We start from the raw sequence: 21321 nt of genomic DNA, 5'->3' as shown, positions 1-21321 counted from the left end.
TTTCCCTACAGAATTTTATGCTAATTTTATCCTGTTTTTATGCATGAAGCCTGTTGCTTACTCTGTCATATGTACCTGCAAGAAAAATATGTATATAAATTATTTTAAAATTTCCTATACCAAAATTTTTGTCCTAATTGAATTATATATAATCATTAGTAGTACCTGACTGATCAGAATAGCTTAAATATTTTTTAAAATAATTCTTAAATATAAATTTTGTTGGGGAATGTGTAACTTAATGAGATAGGACTTTTTCCCAATTAGTACATATATCTATGGATGAATCAAGTCTGTTCATATTTCTTATTTTTATAGGTATATTTTATAGCATTGAGAAATGTTGCTCACATAAACATGTAGATAAGAATGGAAAACATTTTATTACAGTATTAACGCTCAATTATTTGAATTCCTTCTGATGTAAATGCCAAAATTATATGATGTCATCAAAAATTATTTTTAATGATCTGTCAGCTGACATCTCAATTGAGTCCTGCAGATATTGTGAAAAGCGAAGAATTGAAAACCATCTGACTGACAAAATAAATCAGATCATTAGTTACTCACTTAACTTTTTCTGGGAAATATGCCCTAAAAAAAAATGCTTTACCAAAACTTTTCTAATGACAATTAAGTATTTGTGTTACTCTTTCAGTCAGGTCAATCTTGTGTCCAGTATATTTGAAGGAGTTGGAGAAATCAAAATACTATTAGTTTCAGTACACCTTTCCTAGTATATTTTTGACATATATTTTTAATCAGGTGATATGCTTTTCTTTTTTTTAAATAATTTTCTTTATACCAGTCCCTCAGAGAGCTTATCTGTCTTCTCTGCTGTGTGGAGGGACTCTTAATATGCTTTCCTAGTCCTCAACTTTTTTTTTTTTTAATATTTATTTCTTTTATTTTTGGCTGCGTCGGTTCTTAGTTTCTGTTACTTGGATCTTCGTTGCGGCATGCTGGATCCTCTGCTGCAGTGAGCGGGCTCATCGTTGCAGGGTGCGGGCTTCTCTCTAGTTGTGACACATGGGCTCAGTAGTTGTGGCACACAGGCTCCAGGGCATGTGGGCTCTGTAGTTGTGGCACATGGGCTCTCTAGTTGTGACCCGCGTGCTCAGTAGTTGTAGCACGTGGGTTTAGTTGCCCGGCAGCATGTGGGATCTTAGTTCCCCAACCAGGGATCGAACCCGCATCCCCTGCATTGGAAGGCGGATCTTAACCACTAGACCACCAGGGAGGTCCCTGATATGCTTTTAAATAATAGTTTTGTCAAAACTATTCAAACGATGGCACATGACTACCATCTAACCTAACTGGCAAAGCCAGTTGTCATTGCCAAACCAATTGGCCAAACTTACTTTCTTACATATAAAAAAAAATTCTAACATTGTTTTTCAGTTCACATAAACTACTTAGTGTGTATCCTCATGACAGTGCCTCAGTTCCAAGAGCAACAAGAGCTGAGTGCAAATTGATTCCATTTCCTGACACATCACTTAAAATGGCATGAGTTTGACACCCTGGACCTAATAATATTTACCATTTTAATGGCAACGTCAGTACTCCCTTCGTGAAGATATTTTGGAATCCAAAGCTTTTTTAGAAAAGAAAATATTGAGATATAATTGACACACCACAAAATTCACCCATTTAAAGGTTAGAATTTAGTGCGTTTGTTTGTATTTTCAGAGTTGTGCAACCATCCCCCGAATCTAAGTTTAGAACATTTTTATCACCCCAGAAAGAAACCTAGTACTCAGCAGTCACTCCCCATTCTCTCATTTGTGCCCGTCTTCTTTCAGTTAACCTGTGTTCAAGGGTCATCCATGTTGTAACACATATCAGAACTTCATTCCTTTTTATGGCTGAATAATCTTCCATTGAATAGGCATTCCACATTTTATTTATCTATTCATCAGTTGATGTGAACTCTCTGTAACTAGAATATCTGTTAATTCCAAACATCCCATTTTCCAGCAGACCAAGTAAGATATGCTATATGTAATGAACTCTAAGAGACTGTTAACTTTCTCATTATAACAAATTGTGTGAATATAGTGGACCCTTGAGCAACTTGGGTTTGAACTGCATATGAACATTCACAAACAAAAGGTTTTGTGTGTACCTGTATTTTCATTTCTCTTGGGTATATACCCAGGAGTGGAATTGTTGGGTCATATGGTTACTATTTTTAACCTTTTGAGGACTGTTTTAACCTTTTGCCAGATTGTTTCCCAAAGTGGCTGCACCATTTTACATTCCCACCGGTGGTATAGTGGGTTCTGATTCCACCAGCACTTGCTGTTGTCTCTCTTTTTTTGACCCAAAGCTTTTTTTTTTTTAATGTATAAAACATGGTTCTGAAATTAAAGTATAGTGTAAAATGTAGGGAAGAGCAGTAAAGCCATTCTTGTGTATAATCATTTCAGCATTCCTATTGGTAGGGAGACACATGCACCATTCCCAACTTAAGCCCAAATCATATCAAATAAGTTTCAAGAATATCTACATCATTTGTATTCCTGGGCAATTCTTTTTATGCCTTAGTTTTATCAGGACTGCAGTTTCCTTTGCTGTGGCAGTGATTGTAAATGATTAACAGAACAATCAGAAGAGTCTATGGGCGGGCTTCCCTGGTGGCGCAGTGGTTGAGAGTCCGCCTGCCGATGCAGGGAACACGGGTTCGTGCCCCAGTCCGGGAAGATCCCACATGCCGCGGAGCGGCTAGGCCCGTGAGCCATGGCCGCTGAGCCTGCGCGTCTGGAGCTTGTGCTCTGCAACGGGAGAGGCCACAACAGTGAGAGGCCCGCGTACCGCAAAAAAAAAAAAGTCTATGGGCATATCAAGTCCTTTATCTACCGTCTTTTTTGCCACAATCTGCTACACATTCTTCTGCCATTTCAAGCACTGAAAGATCTCTAAGTGTTTTGTACATAGAAATGATATCTTTTTTTTAATGGATATTTTTCAGGATATTTTTCAGGATTTTTAAAACATTTTATTTATTTATTTAATTTATTTATTTTTAGCTGCTTTGGGTCTTCATTGCTGCGCGCGGGCTCTCTGTAGTTGCAGCAAGCAGGGGCTACTCTTTGTTGTGGTGCACGGGGTTCTCACTGCGGTAGCTTCTCTTGTTGCGGAGCATGGGCTCTAGGCGTGCAGGCTTCAGTAGTTGTGGCACACGGGCTCAGTAGTTGTGGCTCTCAGGCTCTAGAGTGCAGGCTCAGTAGTTGTGGTACGTGGGCTTAGTTGCTCCACAACATGTGGGATCTTCCCGGACTAGGACTCGAACCCGTGTCCCCTGCATTGGCAGGTGGATTCTTAACCACTGCACCACCAGGGAAGCCCTAAATGATATCTTAAGAGGGATGGTTTCAAAGTATTGTTTAACTGTAGTCTCACAAGACCCTCAGAGTAATGTGTTTTATGACAATAGGAATGAAAGAAGCAACTTCATAAAGTGAGAGTCATCTTCTCTCCCACCACCTTACTCTCAGTATATCTGAAATCAGAACACCCCAATAAAGGCCAAAATACTTTATTCCTGATGTTATACTTTACTCTTAACAGAAATAATGTAAAACACTTAGAGACATGAAGCCCTACCAAGAGTTTCTGGTATTTGGATTAGAGAAAGTTTCATCTACACCCATACTATATTTCAATTTGTGTTGTTTGGTGTACTGGAGGTTTTTATGTCCAAAACAATGCACAGTGGTAAAGTTGAGAATGGGTGAAAAGTAAAATTCGTTTGTTTTCCAAAAGTGAGAGACAATTGTAAAAGGAGAAAACGGGATAGGAGTAACAAGCAGGGAGTCCTGACTACAGGCATTCTCAGATCCATCTTTTAGGGGGAAATTCGTAAGTGTGAAAACAGAGGATCTGGAAATTGATTCCTTTAAAATTGTCTTTGCTCATGTACCTTTGGAAAGTCTTTGTGAACCCTAGGTGTATTCACACCCCAACTTTAGACCACTGACCTGAAAGAAGTTGGACTGTGGTTTAGAACTCTGAAAAGAGGTCTGAGCTGGGGGTGCAAGTTGGGACTCGCAGGAATGATATTTGGTGCTGTTTAAAGCAGTGAGAGTGAGGTCCCTGAAGAAGGTAATACAGGGGAAGAAGAAAGAAGAGCCAAGCATTTTGGGGAGTGATTCTCACTTAAGGAGTATGCAAGGAAAGGAGAGAAGGAGAGGAAGAAATCAGAGAGGTAAGGGGGAGAAACCCCACGGGTGTGAGCACTAATAGAGTTTTCGGTAAGGATAGCCAACCACGTGGAGAGGTAAGAGAATGAGGTCTGACAAAAGACCAGCATGCCTGGGGCTTCCCTGGTGGCGCAGTGGTGAATCCACCTTGCACAGTGGTAAAGTTGAGAATGGGTGAAAAGTAAAATTCGTTTGTTTTCCAAAAGTGAGAGACAATTGTAAAAGGAGAAAACGGGATAGGAGTAACAAGCAGGGAGTCCTGACTACAGGCATTCTCAGATCCATCTTTTAGGGGGAAATTCGTAAGTGTGAAAACAGAGGATCTGGAAATTGATTCCTTTAAAATTGTCTTTGCTCATGTACCTTTGGAAAGTCTTTGTGAACCCTAGGTGTATTCACACCCCAACTTTAGACCACTGACCTGAAAGAAGTTGGACTGTGGTTTAGAACTCTGAAAAGAGGTCTGAGCTGGGGGTGCAAGTTGGGACTCGCAGGAATGATATTTGGTGCTGTTTAAAGCAGTGAGAGTGAGGTCCCTGAAGAAGGTAATACAGGGGAAGAAGAAAGAAGAGCCAAGCATTTTGGGGAGTGATTCTCACTTAAGGAGTATGCAAGGAAAGGAGAGAAGGAGAGGAAGAAATCAGAGAGGTAAGGGGGAGAAACCCCACGGGTGTGAGCACTAATAGAGTTTTCGGTAAGGATAGCCAACCACGTGGAGAGGTAAGAGAATGAGGTCTGACAAAAGACCAGCATGCCTGGGGCTTCCCTGGTGGCGCAGTGGTTAAGAATCCACCTGCCAGTGCAGGGGACACGGGTTCGAGCCCTGGTCCACGAAGATCCCACATGCCACGGAGCAACTAAGCCCACGAGCCACAGCTACTGAGCCCACGTGCCATAACTACTGAAGCCCGCATGCCTAGAGCCCGTGCTCTGCAACAAGAGAAGCCATCACAATGAGAAGCCCGCGTACTGCAACAAATAGTAGCCCCGGCTCGCCGCAACTAGAGAAAGCCCACGCATAGCAACAAAGACCCAACGCAGCCATAAATAAATAAATAAGTAACTAACTAACTTACAGACCAGTGCGTGCACCAGACACAGTTGAAAGATTACCTGCACAGTTGAAAGAACCACTGCCTACTGCATGGCCTTCTTATCTGTATTGCAGCCCCTTCAGGAACACGACTAGTGCCCTCCACATGTGAAGTGTTGCGTTATTTAGTCCTAAAACTAAATGCTTATCTTATCAATGGCAACAAAACCTGGACCCATCTAGCTTGGACTTAGATACAAAGACAGAAAGGCAGTGGTTTTATTCCCCATCTTTCCTCCCCCTGATCCCCACCGCCTGTCTAGAGGCAACCTCCTTACCACAGGTTATTGCTGTTCATGGTCTCTTTGTTTCCTTCCGTCCACCCAGGCACTGAGATGTCTTTGTGCTCTAACTTTAACTCATTAGATAGTGTTCTCTCCCCTTCCTGTGGCAGTGTTGGAACCTGGCGCAGTTGGAGGGTGTCGTCAGGGCCAAGGGCCCTGTAACAATTCCCTTACCCTTCAGTTTTTAAAAGCTTTGATAGGATTTCCCTGGTGGTCCAGTGATTAGTCTGTGTGCTTCCACCACAAGGGGTGCGGATTCCATCCCTGATCAGGGAAATAGGATCCCTCCTGCTGCGTGGTTCGGCCACAAAATAAGTAAATAAAATAAAAGCTTTGCTAAAACAATTTTGGTAGAATGGTAATGGCGAAAGCCAGAATGGAAATGATGAGAGTTGAAATTAGATGTATGGTTGGTTGGTTGGGGGCATGAATCTTCTTAGAAACTTGCCTTTGGAGGGAAAGAACGAGGAGGGATGCCAGCTGCAGTGGAATGTATGTAGGGTCAAGAGAAGCTTTTGTTGGTTTTAGGATTGGGGGTCCTAGAACATATGCAGAGATAAAATGGAAGAGTTCACAGAAGAGACTAAAGCACAGAAAGGAGATAATGGAGAGGAAGATCTCACTAAGGAAGTGGGAGGAAGTGTGGGACCAAGAGCAAAAGGCCAGAGAAAGAGGAGCACATCTGTCTCGGAGTCAGCCACGCTCCCCTTGGGCACACAGCCAAAGTACAGTGATCAGGGTCTGCAGGCTTGAGCTCCTGCAGCCCTGCAACCAGTTCCTCACTCTTCTGTACACAGTCAAAATTTGGGGGCGTTGGTGGCCTAAAGTTATGTATGTTTTCTCTATGATTTTCTTAATCTTTTAAATAATGTTTTAGCCATCTCTGCTTTTAATCCACCTCATCTTAGAGACTGGCTGCAGTCTTTTCTACAGGTTTTTCTCTTCTGCATTCCTTCTGATTCTTTGTTAATAACTAGTCCCGTAGACATTGCCTCCTTATCACCATTCTTAATCCTTAACCTAACTTCCATCTGTGTTTTATCATGTAAGCTGCCAGTAGCTACATTCAATTTAAGACAACTTGATAATTAGGTTTGCATGGTGGAAAATCAGCATTTAATTTTTGAAGATGGCTAAAACTATATTTTCTCATAATAACAAAATTTTACGTTTGCGACTTCTTTTAGGTTTAGCATGAGCTTCAACAGACATAATCTAAAATGCTACGTGTTACCCAAAAAACCAAAAAAGGTGGCATTTGATTGCTTAGAATGGATCAGAAAGCATCACCCACGTGAGTACAGCCATGTGGTAAATCATGTCTAGAAGTAATAAGTGTCTTTTTAGTACCACAATTGAATATATAAAATTGCATATTAAACATTTCTTTTCTCATTATGATAACACTAACTTGCTATTCATAGAGCAGAATATTGCAACTCTCTCAATTCTGGAAATTATAATATCTCATTTGGTTTGTTAACAATAAACCCTAACAAAAAGTATATTAAATACTCCCTCCTACACACCTGTATTGTAATTCATGGTTTCACTGTCTTTCCTCTGGCTTCTATCAGTTAATGAATTACACGGCTCTGTTTTATTGCCTTCTCCCAAGTGTGTCTGCCCTTGAGTTATATTAACTAAAATGAGATTCTGAAATTCATGGCAGTTTTCCATGTAACCTCTTTTCTACTTTTCCATGGAGAATTTTTTTGTTAAACATCTCTATTTCATTTTCGTTAATTAGTATACGTATTTGTTTGAATAAATCAAACAACGCAGAGATAGATCAAGAAAAAGTCAGTAATTTCCTTTTCCAGTCCCCCCCCTCTCCCAGGCACCTAATATAAATAATAGCTTGTGTGTGTGTCTGTATCTTTGGCTCTGCCACAGAGAGATGACTTTTTCTTTAATACCTTTTATTTTTTTATTTTAAAAATAGCATACATACAAACAGCAAGAAATATAGTGAAGAGAATTTAGAAAGCAACAAAACAAAAGAAAGAATCAAAAGAGAAGCCTCACCATAGGACAAGTCACTGTTACCATTTTGGTTTATTTCCTTCCAATAATTTTTGTACGCATTTTTCTTTCCATTAGCATACTGTATCTACAGTGTTTCTACCTTTACCCTGTTTTATATTTTAAACATTTTCTCATGTCATTTTAAAAACTTAGAAAACACTTAATAGTTGCAATTTGTTTTAGTTTATAAATTCCTTTCTTAATTATTGTCCTAATGCTGGCCCTTAAGATTTTTCTAATTTTAAAAATTATAAACAAAACTTCTTATATAATAAGTCCTTGGATCACTTTATTTCCTAGATTTGTTTCCTAGAAAGAAACTGAATCAAAAATTAGGAGCATTGGGCTTCCCTGGTGGCGCAGTGGTTGAGAGTCTGCCTGCCGATGCAGGGGACACGGGTTCGTGCCCCGGTCTGGGAAGATCCCACATGCCGCAGAGCGGCTAGGCCCGTGAGCCATGGCTGCTGAGCCTGTGCGTCCGGAGCCTGTGCTCCGCAACGGGAGAGGCCACAACAGTGAGAGGCCCATGTACCGCAAAAAAAAAAAAAGTTAGGAGCATTTCTAAGGCTCTTGATAGGTATTGCCATATGCTTTCTACAGTTTGTGAAGAGTGCCTTTCCATTTTATAGCAAGTGTGAAACAGATCCCAGGGTTCCTCCAAGTCTACCTAAGGAGTTATTTGGAGGGACAGGATTAAAGGTTAAATCTTCTCATTTCCAGTGCACTTGATCCATTGCTTGACTTATTCTACCTATGTGGTTTTCCTCTGCTGTAAGAAAACTATGGAGAAAACTATACCTCTGTTTACAATTCAGATATTTCTGAGAACATAATGTAGGTTGTGTTATTTATGTTAAAAGTCCTCATTTCACAATACTGTTTGGTTTCTTGGCAGATGACTCAGGGATAATTTACTGCCTTTCCAGGCGAGAATGTGACACAGTGGCTGACACATTACAGAAAGATGGTCTCGCTGCTCTGGCATATCATGCTGGCCTCAGTGACTCTGCCAGAGATGAAGTACAGCACAAGTGGATTAATCAGGATGGCTGCCAGGTAACATTTTTAAAAATAAACAAAAGAAACAATATTTTATAGTACATAAGCCACCTTGTACACGTAGGATGAAAATTGTTTTCACCTTAAAGGTAGTAAACATCAAAATAAGGCAGATTTAAAAACTTGTTTTTTGAGACATCTAAAATTGCTTTTTCTTTCTTTTTTTAAATTTTATTTTATTTGTTTGTTTTTGGCTGCATTGGGTCTTCATTGCTGCATGCAGGCTTTCTCTAGTTGTGGTGAGCAGAGGCTACTCTTCGTTGCAGTGCTCGGGCTTCTCACTGGGGTGGCTTCTCTTGTTGTGGAGCATGGGCTCTAGGCGCACGGGCTTCAGTAGTTGTGGCACGTGGGCTCAGTAGTTGTGGTACACAGCCTCAGTTGTGGCTTGCGGGCTGTAGAATGCAGGCTCAGTAGTTATGGCGCACGGGCTTAGTTGCTCCGCGACATGTGGGATCTTCCGGGACTAGGGCTCGAACCCATGTCCCCTGCACTGGCAGGTGGATTCTTAACCACTGCGCCACCAGGGAAACCACATTTTCTTTCTTAAATCAAAAAAACTTTTTATTGAGATGTAATTCACATACCATACAATTCCCCCTTCCAAAGTTTACAAGTCAGTGGAGTTTAGTACATTCACAAGGTCGTGCAGCTGTCACCACTGTCTGATTCCAGAACATTTCATCATCCCAGAAAGAAACCCCATATCTACTAGCAGTCACTCCTCACTCCCCTAACACCTGGTCCTTGGCAACCACTAATCTATTAACTACTACTAATCTGTCTCTATAGAGTTTCCTATTCTGGACATTTCATATAAATGGAATCATACAATATGTGTTCTTCTGTGACTGATTTCTCTTACTTAGCATGTTTTCAAGATTTATCCATATTGTAGCATGTATCAGTACGTCACTCCTTTTTGTGGCTGGATAATATTCCATTGTATGGAAGTACCACAGTTATCCATTCATCAGTTGGTAGACATTTGGGTCGTATCCACTTCTGTTTTCTTTTTTTCTTTTTTTTTTTTTTTTGGCTGCATTGGGTTTTTGTTGCTGCGTGCGGGCTTTCTCTAGTTGAAGCGAGGAGCGGGGGCTACTCTTCATTGCAGTACGTGGGCTTCTTATTGCGGTGGCTTCTCTTGCCGTGGAGCACGGGCTCTAGGCACGCAGGCTCAGTAGTTGTGGCACGCTGGCTTAGTTGCTCTGCAGCATGTGGGATCTTCCCAGACCAGGGCTCGAACCCGTGTCCCCTGCATTGGTAGGCAGATTCTTAACCACTGCGCCACCAGGGAAGTCCCTGTATCCACTTTTTGACTATTGTGAATAATGCGTCTGTGACCATTTCTGTACAGGTTTTTGTGTGAACATGTTTTCAGTTCTCTTGGGTAGATATAAGATTGGAATTGCTCAGTCATATGGAAGCTCTGTTTAACTTTTTGAGGAACTGCCAAACTGTTTTGCAAAGCAGCTACAAAATTTTGCATTCCTACCAGCAATGTATGAGGTTCCAATGTCTGCATCTCACCAACACTTATCATTGTCTTTTTTTTACTATATCCATCCTAGTGTATGTAAAGTGGTATCTCGTGATTTTTGTTTGCATTCCCTAGTAACTAATGATGTTGAGCATCTACTTCTGAGAGGATAAATTTATCACCCAAGTAGATCAGGAAGGAAGCAAGAACATTCTAGGGCATCCCATACTGTGGCAAATATGAAACTTGGATAGATCTCTCCACATACAAGGATGAATTTGAGGAGAATGACTAATAATTTTTTTGTAGCCTATGAAGTTTTCAGCTCACAAAAAAAGAAATCATTACCTTGAAGATTCAGAAGGAAAAGTATCTCCAAAAATTATTTCCTGAGGGAAAACAAAAGGAAATCTTAGAGGATATCAGCTTAATATCCTCAGGAAGATTTAAGAAGACTTGACTTATATGAACTAGAAACAGTTTGCCATAGATGTTGTGAAGAGGCTGAGATGAAGGGATAAATAAAAAGTCAGTTTATTCAGATAAGAAAATACAAGAAAAATAAAACAAATAGAATTATATATCAAGACACAAATGGTTCAATTCAATGCAGACGTTTGAATCAGTGATGTAGTGAATAATTTGAGAATGTGAAGGGGAAAAAAACATATGAAAATTGAACAGAAAAAAAAACAAAAAAATTGTTGGTAGCTGGGAGAGGAGGGGTTCAGCCTAAGAATAATAAGTATACTCAAAAAAGAAATAGAGATAGTTGAGATCGATAGAGTAGTCAAAAGTATTATGAATAAATACATAACAAATATGTAACAAATTTAAGAGTTATCTCAAGATCACTGGGGAAAAACATGTAGACATAGTTCAGAACATTTTGTTTGATTTACAGTTGTAAGAAATTGTATTCATGAAGATAAAAAAATAGGTTACTCAACAAAGAACGAGAGGGACTTCCCTGGTGGTGCGGTGGTTAAGAATCCGCCTGCCAATGCAGGGGACACGGGTTCGATCCCTGGTCCGGGAATATCCCACATGCCGCGGACCAACTAAGCCCGTGCACCACAGATAGCAAGCCTGCGCTCTAGAGCCCGCGAGCCACAACTACTGAGCCCACGTGCTGCAACTACTGAAGCCCGTGTGCTAGAGCCCATGCTCCACAACAAGAGAAGCCACTGCAATGAGAAACCCACGCACCGCAATGAAGTGTAGACCTCACTCGCTGCAACTAGAGAAAGCCTGCACACGGCAACGAAGACCCAATGCAGCCCAAAATCAATCGATCAATAAATAAAATTAAAAAAAAAAAAAAGAACGAGTAATAGGCATGCCTGAGACAGTTACACTAAATTAAAAAAACAGAAGTGAACTATCTCCAGAATCAGAAGAGGGAAGGCTGGGACTTAAGTGTTTCACGCCAGCTCATTGTCATTTATGTCGGAAACAATAGAAAGGCTTTTTCAGATATGTAAAATATTGGTTTATTTTCACTGATATAACTAGAAGGCATTCTTCCCAAATTAATATGTAGCTAATCAAAATTACAGTGTTTTCTTCCTTTGATAAACTTTTCCCAAAGTTTTCCTGGAAGAATATTCAAGTGAAAATAACCAAAAGAATTTGGCAAGAAAATAATAACACAGGAACACTGGCTTTGCAATACATTAAAGATCAATGGAACAGAAATCCAGAAATAGACTGGACAATAGGTAAAAACAATATATGATAAGGAAGGCATTCAAAATTAATTAGGAAAGGAAGATTATTCAACTAGTGGTACTGGTTACCTGATGGGGAGAATTGTTCTGAGTCCTCATATCAAAGTTAATTATAGGTAAATAAAGGTACAGATATTTTTAAATGTATGCACGCTGAGTGAAAGAGAACCTAAGCTTAAAAACAGCCCAAAAGGAAGTAATTGCTAGAAATGATTAAAAACCTAAACAGCTAAACACTTCTATATCTGTAGAAGAAAATTAAAGGCAACAGCAAAATGGAAACTATAGCTTCCTCAAATAAAACATAATGAAGAGCTTGTAAAAATGTGAGAAGAAAAACATGAATCTCAAATAGTAAATTACTCAAGGCTATCAAGAAACTGTTGGGGGCTTCCCTGGTGGCGCAGTGGTTGAGAGTCCGCCTGCCAATGCAGGGGACGCGGGTTCGTGCCCCGGTCCGGGAAGATCCCACATGCCGTGGAGCGGCTGGGCCCGTGAGCCATGGCTGCTGGGCCTGCGTGTCCGGAGCCTGTGCTTCCCAGCGGGAGAGGCCACAGCAGTGAGAGGCCCACATACCGCAAAAAAAAAAGAAAAAGAAACTGTTGGAAAGGAGGAACTACAGAGGGCTAAATACAAATTTTTTAAGTGCAATTTTGCTAATAATCAAAGGAATTAAAATTTAAAACAGTGAGATCATGTTTACCTCATGTATTAGCAAACTTATATTAACTGTTGGGGACAGTGTTGTCAGAGACAATTTCCTGTAGTACTCGTGAAAGCCTTTCTGGAAAACAATGTGGTAGACCATATTTAAGAGCCTCAAATCTGAAATATGGGTGTGGAATTTACATCAGTGTTTTGTTTTTGTTTTTGTTTTTGTTTTTTTGTGGTATGCAGGCCTCTCACTGTTGTGGCCTCTCCCGTTGTGGAGCACAGGCTCAGCGGCCGTGGCTCACAGGCCCAGCCGCTCCACGGCATGTGGGATCTTCCCGGACCGGGGCACGAACCCATGTCCCCTGCATCGGCAGGCGGACTCTCAACCACTGCGCCACCAGGGAAGCCCGAGATTGCACACTTTTGAATTATATTTTCCCCTACATTTATCCATATTAACATTCGAACATTTTCATATCATTAAAAATTTCTTCATAAACCATTTTTTAATGGCAGGGATGTCCCATAATGTAACCAATCATGCTCTCAGGACATTTAAGCTATTTACTATTAAAAATAACACTGATGATTGGGCTTCTCTGGTGGCACACTGGTTGAGAGTCCGCCTGCCTATGCAGGGGACATAGGTTCGTGCCACGGTCCAGGAAGATCCCACATGCCGTGGAGCGGCTGGGCCCGTGCGCCACAGCTACCGAGCCTGCGCTCTAGAGCCCACGCACCACAACTACTGAAGCCCGTGCACCTAGAGCCCATGCTCTGCAACAAGAGAAGCCAGCACACTGCAACAAAGAGTAGCCCCACTCGCCACAATTAGAGGTAGCCCACTTGCAGCAACAAAGACCCAACACAGCCAAAAATAATAAATAAATAAATAAATTTATTATTTTTTTTAAAAAGTGTGTAATCTCAACCATAAAAAAATTGAATAGAAAACTAATGAGAAAAAAGCCAATTTTTTAAAGTTCTTTAATTCTTTATTTATAGTATATTCTATAACATACACACATACATGTATACATATTTTTATATTTAAAACACTGATCAAATATATAGTTATTTTAATTGGTGAGCTTTTTTTTTTTAATCTAATTGTTTCTGCTCTCAGAGCAGCTAATCCTCAGTCAAGGTATAATAATATAACCAACTGGACAGCCTTGATCTTACTAGATTTGTGGGATAGAATAAAACTTGGTTGTTTTTCTTCACAAAGATATAATGGTAGCCTGAAGTTTTTTTGTTTTTTGGGTTTTTCTTTTCTGTCTGTGTTGGGTCTTCGTTGCTGCACGTGGGCTTTCTCTAGTTGCGGCGAGCAGGGGCTACTCTTCGTTGCGGTGCGGTGGCTTCTCATTGCAGAGCAAGGCTCTAGGTGTGCAGGCTTCAACAGTTGTGGTGCACGGGCTTAGTTGCTCTGCGGCATGTGGGATCTTCCCAGACCAGGGCTCGTACCCGTGTCCCCTGCGTTGACAGGCAGGTTCTTAACCACTGTGCCACCAGGGAAGTCCCTAGCCTGAAGTTTTAAAAGCAACACAGAAATAAAGAAGGAATTAACAACTCCACAAAGCCAGTGTTCCCAGTTATAAGAAATAAAGAGTCTCAGAAGGCATTGGTATCATAGTCACCTCATGAGCCTGCAGCCTCCCTCACAGCCCTGTGCTCACCCAACCTTGGGAGATGCACCCAGGCTTCTTGGAAACCTGTGCGCCTGTGGGCTGACACACCTTGCTTTACAGCCTCTCCACCTGCTCTCCCACCTCTAGAGACTACAGTAGACTTTCTCTTTCCAAGGAGATTTGCCTTTGATCACAGTGCCATAAATTTAGACGGATGGCTGACCTAAATAAAGTACAGGCCACCAGCATCTCCAGCGTTGATGAGCACCCTCCGTCTGCCATCCATGGCGTGCAGTTCCTGGCTTTGGTACTTACAGTTACTGAAATCATGTCATTAGCCTCAGTCTGGCTGCCAGATCGTCCAGTTGCTTTTGAAATACTATTTTTGAAGTAGCAATTCATTTTTTTAGGTGGTAAAAAAAGGCTCGCAGCTTTATTTGTATAATGTAATTTTGCCTGGAGATATAATATTTTTGGCTGGGTTATAGGTCCTAAATTTGCCACTGAAATGGATAGGCTTGAAAGAGATTTTTTACTAAAAACTGATATATCAAGCTCCTGAAATTTACCTATCACCTTGCTTCCACTGAGTAATTTGCATAGACCAAGATCCATGGTCTTCAGCCTTTTTTTTTCCCTAGTATAAGCAACTCTCAGACTTTTGCCCACGAGTTCCAATACAGTTTTCACAAGTTTTGACTCTGAAATTAGCTGATGAATAAAAGGAGCTGGTGTGTGATCACTTGCTACCACTGGAAAAACGGATAGTAAGTTCTCACCTGGAGCAGGTGAGAACGCCACTGTTCCTGAGTCATTGGAAAGTCTAGCAGCAGTGACCTCTAAAAGCCCAAACCCTGGCAACAACCAGAGCTCCTGAGAAACACAGTTACTGGGGCAACAGGGGTATCATGGCTGGGTGAGCCACACCCCCACGCCTCCATATCAAAAACATACGAGAGGGCTTCCCTGGTGGCGCAGTGGTTGGGAGCCTGCCTGCCGGTGCAGGGGACACAGGTTCATGCCCCGGTCCAGGAGGATCCCACATACCGCGGAGCGGCTGGGCCCATGAGCCATGGCCGCTGAGCCTGCACGTCCGGAGCCTGTGCTCCGCAGCGGGGAAGGCTGCAGCGGTGGGAGGCCCGCGTATCGCAAAAAAAACATACGCAAGCAAACAGTGGTAACACATCAGGAGACTACTGCTGCTGATCCTGGCTCCCTTGGTGATAGCACCAAATCACACAACCAAGTGCCTGCCACACCGAGCTTCTCTTTACTTTCTTGGGTCTGAATAGAACTGCAAATTATCAATATGAAAATCTCATATTAGTCATGCTAAATAATGGAACCAAGTTAAGATATTAGACTCTTATATAGAGTACATTTTAAAGTAAAATAGAAGATAAAGCTTCTAGAAGCATCTATTATTAAAATGTTCCTTTAGGGCTTCCCTGGTGGCGCAGTGGTTAAGAATCCGCCTGCCAGTGCAGGGGACACGGGTTCAAGCCCTGATCTGCGAAGATCCCACATGCTGCGGAGCAACAAAGCCCGTGCTCCACAACTACTGAGCCTGTGCTCTAGAGCCCGTGAGCCACAACTACTGAAGCCCATGCGCCTAGAGCCCGTGCTCCGCAACAAGAGAAGCCACCACAATGAGAAGCCCACGCACCACAACAAAGAGTAGCCCCCGCTCAGTGCAACTAAAGAAGAAGCCCGCGTGCAGCAACGAAGACCTAATGCAGCCAAAAATTAATTGATTGATTGATTAAAAAAAATGTTCCTTTAAATGCATTATGAGCCTAATAGGCTTTTGCTTTTACATCAGGTTATCTGTGCGACGATTGCATTTGGAATGGGGATTGACAAACCTGATGTGAGATTTGTGATCCATGCATCCCTCCCTAAATCCATGGAGGGTTACTACCAAGAATCTGGCAGAGCTGGAAGAGATGGGGAAATCTCTCATTGCCTCCTCTTCTATACCTACCACGATGTGACCAGACTGAAGAGGCTTATACTAAGTAAGCTGAGCTCCATCGGGGACACATGCTGTCCTCATCGGTCTCGTTTTTGTCATCTACCCCTGCAGTTGTGGTGTTTTGGGTCCAGTTTTCCTTAAAATAGAGGCACTTAGATAGATATGGAAGTTTTATTTTAATTCATGTTTACGATAAAAGTATTACATGCTTGTTATGTAAAATTCAAATGATACAGATGTGTTGAGGACTGAAAAATTTCCAAATCATGCCTCATATGCAGTCCTGCCCTAAGAAATAACTCCAGTTACTGATTTCCTTTGTATCCTTCCAGGCCCAATTTCTGCACGCAACCTGGTATATAACATATTTCAAGCATGCAGAAATGTAAAATGGAAAAAAATAATGAAATGTCACGTACCACCGTCCAGGTTAGAAAATAAAACCCCCACATAGCCCTCTCCTATCTCATCCCTTTACCTCTTCATTGGAGTTAGGCAGTATCTTATATTTGATATTTACCTTTCCCAAATGCAGGTTTTTTACAATATAAATGCGATTCCATTATATGTGCTTTTTTTTCCCCTAAGATGTAGTTGATTTACAGTATTATATAAGTTTCAAGTGTGCAATGTAGTGATTCACAATTTTTAAAGGTTATACTCTATTTATAGTTATTATATAAATGTGCTTTTTTAATATGTATATGTTGACCTGATTTTTTTCCCAGTCAACACTAGGGTGCAATTATGACTCCAACTAGTACACATAGCTTGACTACATAGAGTTCCATAGTATGGTATTTCATGTTTATTGAACCAGTCCCCTTCTAATAGATAAATAAGTAAAATGGCCTGTTTTGAGACCACTTTTGTATGAACTCTGGTAGAGATACTGAGCACGGGAAATGGCACTTACCAAGCTCTGTGCCAAGTAATGTTCACCTTATTTGCTTGTAACCACTAGCTTTTGAGATAGTCCCATGAGAAAAGTGAGCTTCAGAAAGGTTTTGTAACTTGCCCCCAAGAGCAGCAGCAGGGGTAAGGGGAAGTGCAGTGATAATGATGATAAAGTTTCCTTAGCACTTACTATATGCTGCTGTCTTAAATGCTTTACGTATATCACTTCATTTAATTTTCACAACAACCCTAAAAGATACTACTATTATTCTCCTCATTTTACAGAAGAGGAAAATGAGATACAGGGCTAGGTAAGTGGCAGAGCCCTGATGGAATCCAGGTTCATCTGATTGCAAAGTCCATGTCCCTTGCACTATAATTCTCAGTGCAAAAATGAAACTTTTAAACTTAGTGTGTCCATTTATGTTTTTAAGCAGAACCTATATTAAGTTAGGTCCAAATAATTTAGTAAGTATTTAAATGCTAAACACTTAGCAACCATTTGAAAAAAGTAATACTCATAAACCAGAAAAAAAAAATTTTATTTCATTTTTAACTAACTTACAAATGAAAAGTATGTACATGTTGTTCTCAGACCTTGGAATCAGATTGGACACTGCCACCCTCATTTCCTGTTTCACATTGATTTTTTGGAGGTACTTATTTTTATCATAGCAACTGCCAAAATTTCAGCTTCACAATGTCATTAGAAGGAAAGTAGCACATCATAAACTACCTCCAACTAGTTGCTTGTGTGGTGTTCAACAGATGTCAGGTATTGGTGTGTTTCCCTTAAATTTAAAACACCTGCCAGCACCCCTGTGAATTCATTGCAGCACCTGCCCCAGCCCTGGGGGGTCCTTGGTACATACTTTCAGAACCACTGGCTTAACCACTTTGATCCCAGATACTCAGGGAGATGCACAGCCCACTGCCATGGCTCCATGCTCTGCTTACTATGGATGCTGGGTTCAGTACATCCTTGTCTGATAAATATAGTAAATATAATTCAGATATTTATCGTTGGGAATAATGAAGAGTTGCAAAATTTTTTCAGCTACTCCTGACAACCTATGTTTATTCCTGCAAAACTACAGTCTTGAAGATGAACATAAATATTCAATTAATTATAAAATAGATTCATGTCATGTTGATATATAATGCTATGAATAATTTTATTTCATTTAATATTTAAAGTTATATGAACCTATTCTAAATATTTCTGTGATATTCTTTTCTGTTTTTCTACTCTAATATGTTTACTATGTTCTTCATCTCTTTTAGTGGAAAAAGATGGAAACCATCATACGAAAGAGACTCACTTCAATAATTTGTATAGTATGGTACATTACTGTGAAAATATAACAGAATGCAGGAGAATACAGCTTTTGGCTTACTTTGGCGAAAATGGATTTAATCCTTATTTTTGTAAGAAATACCCAGATGTTTCTTGTGATAATTGCTGTAAAACAAAGGTAAAATAAGAAAGTTTTAAATTCTTTGTGATGAGGAACTTGCCAAGATTTTTTTTTTCTTAATTTAGAAAAGTTAGATACAAGTTAGATTGCAGTAAGTGGGCCCTAGGGATTTTAACAAGGGGACAATGGCTTCCTCCCCATGTTAATTGGGAATAGAAACATTTTAATAGTATTTCTGTGGAATATCCGTAGAACTAGAAGCCTGTTAAAAATATATACTGGGGCTTCCCTGGTGGCGCAGTGGTTGAGAGTCCGCCTGCCGATGCTAGGGGACACAGGTTCGTGCCCCGGTCCGGGAAGATCCCACATGCCGCAGAGCGGCTGGGCCCGTGAACCATGGCCGCCGAGCCTGCGCGTCCGGAGCCTGTGGTCCGCGGCAAGAGAGGCCACGGCAGTGAGAGGCCCGCGTACCGCAAAAAAAAAAAAAATATATATATATATATACACTGGACCTGTTTTGGTGGTTATACGATATTTAAGAAATATCATTAATCTCGGGGCTTCCCTGGTGGCGCAGCGGTTGAGAGGCCGCCTGCCGATGCTAGGGGACACAGGTTCGTGCCCCGGTCCGGGAAGATCCCACATGCCGCAGAGCGGCTGGGCCCGTGAACCATGGCCGCCGAGCCTGCGCGTCCGGAGCCTGTGGTCCGCGGCAAGAGAGGCCACGGCAGTGAGAGGCCCGCGTACCGCAAAAAAAAAAAAAAAAAAAGAAATATCATTAATCTGTAAATACCCAAAAAGATCCAACATGGGCAGGTAGAATATTTTACATTCAACTCTATATTTAAACATCTTCATTCTCAAAAGGGTTGTAACTAGTGTACTATGTGTTTGAATTCAGATCAATTAGATTACTCTGTAAACTGGTTTTTAAAAAACTAAAGAGTAAGGGCAGTAGCTTCAGGATGCGTTTGCTATCATCTGTCCTAAAGATAACTTTGGGAGGTTGTTAAATTCAACCGTTAGGTACTGTATTGTACCTATCATGGTAATTCTATGTTTTAATGTCTATTGTACTTCACAGTTTACAGAGCTTTTTTTTTTTTTTTTGGGGGGGGGGGGGTACGCGTGCCTCTCACTGTTGTGGCCTCTCCCGTTGTGAAGCGCAGGCTCAGCGGCCATGGCTCACGGGCCCCGCCGCTCTGCGGCATGTGGGATCTTCCCGGACCGGGGCACAAACCCGTGTCCCTTGCATCGGCAGGCAGACTCTCAACCACTGCGCCACCAGGGAAGCCCCCTACAGAGCATTTTCACAGTTGATATATTATTTGAAATATCTGTGCAAGGTGCTGGGGATTCACATATGAACATGATATAGGCCAATTCACAGACAGGAGGGGAGACAGACGTGTATGTGTTCATATCACTGTGATACCGTAGGCAGTGCTAGCCAAGCAGAGGGTGATTTACTCTCTCTTGGGGTGGAATCTGTGGATTTATGGCCATCTCAATCCACCACACCCCACTCTGTAGACATTGCTAATCAGTTCACTCATTCAACAAATATTTGTTGGATGCCTGCTCTGTGATAGGCAATGTTCTAGGAGTTTGGGATACATCACTGAACAAAATATAAAGATCCCTACTCTTGTGGAGCTTACATTCTAGCAGAGGGAGGCTGAATAAAGGCTATACATTATAAGTACATGTTAAGAGGAAAGAACTTTGATGAAAAGTACAGCAGTGTAAGGAGTCAGGAATGATGAATGGGGTGCAGGATGCAGTGGCCCAGGGAAGTCTTACTGCAAAGATGAGACCTGAGCGAAGACTTGAAGAAAGGAGTTAGCTGAGCAGCTCTCAAATATGGATGTTCTTGGCTAAAGCCAAGACCAGAGGCCCTGAGGTGGGGGGGCATGCTTGTGCCTTTGAGGGGTAGTGAGGGAGCTCACGTGCCTGCCCAGAGGGAGAGGTGAGGCCGGCCAGAACGGTGCCTGGAGGGCTGAGAAACTGGAAGAGTGGAGCAGCCCTCAGCCGAGACGTTCGAGGAAGGCTGGCAGGGAAGATCAGGGGTTTGGTCTGGGGTGTAGTGAGTTAGATATGTCTTGGATCCAGCAATTCTGAAGAGCGGCTGGTGATACCATAACTCTGGGAGTGGTTGACATATAGTTGAATTTGAAGTCATGAAAGCAGATGAAATCTTCACTGGTATAAGTTTAGACAGAAGAGAAGAAAACCAAAGACTGAGCCCTGAGACTTGAAGAGGTTGAGGAGAAGAGGAAGAACTAGGAAAGGAGACCAGGAAATAGAACAAGTGAGGTAGGAGGAAGACCAAGGCAACTAAGCGTAGGAGTGCATCAGGGAGGAGGGAGCGCTCCCTAGTCACCTGCTGCTGCTGAGCCAAGTACCATAAGGACCGAGACATCACCGTTGGGTTTAGCACCGCGGAAATATGGGACCTGGACTTGACCAGTTTCAGTGGAGAGGGGCAAAATTGGAGGCAGTGCATATGGAGAATTCTTTCAAGTTTTGCTTCAAGGATGAACAGAGAAATGAAACCGTAGCTGCCAGGGGAAGTGGAGTCAAGAAGAGACAGGAGAAATAATGTATTTGTGTGCTGATAGGAACGTACCTACGGAGGATGGAAATTGATGTGTGAGGAGAGGGAAGAATTGCTGAAGCAGTGTCCCTGAGTAAGCAAGGGGGCTTGGGTGCTAGTGCAGAAGGACAAAGACTGGCTTAGACAGGAGCTTGGATAGTTCGTCTATAGTAACAGCAAGAAAGAAGAGAAAATGCGGGGCAGGTGCTGGGGATGGATGTAGTGAAGGAAGTTTTGAAAGCTCTCTTCCGTTTGTTTGTTTCCTCAGCAAAGA

At 41.7% G+C, this 21321-nt stretch overlaps 1 protein-coding gene across 2 annotated transcripts in view; it reads left to right on the top strand.

The window, feature by feature from the left end:
- Positions 1 to 21321, top strand: part of BLM (BLM RecQ like helicase) — a 66165-nt gene that overhangs the window by 25334 nt on the left and 19510 nt on the right. For both annotated transcript variants that reach the window (XM_007470557.1, XM_007470558.1), the window contains exons 12-15: positions 6770 to 6876; positions 8506 to 8666; positions 15984 to 16179; positions 18318 to 18508. In XM_007470557.1, coding sequence (XP_007470619.1) covers positions 6770 to 6876; positions 8506 to 8666; positions 15984 to 16179; positions 18318 to 18508 — 655 coding nt within the window. The remainder of the gene's footprint in view (positions 1 to 6769; positions 6877 to 8505; positions 8667 to 15983; positions 16180 to 18317; positions 18509 to 21321) is intronic.

This window comes from Lipotes vexillifer, unplaced genomic scaffold, assembly GCF_000442215.2.
Source record: "Lipotes vexillifer unplaced genomic scaffold, Lipotes_vexillifer_v1.1 scaffold412, whole genome shotgun sequence".
Classification (NCBI taxonomy): Eukaryota; Metazoa; Chordata; class Mammalia; order Artiodactyla; family Lipotidae; genus Lipotes; species Lipotes vexillifer.
Note: the sequence above shows the minus strand (reverse complement) of the source record. Positions and strands in the feature narration are given on the sequence as shown.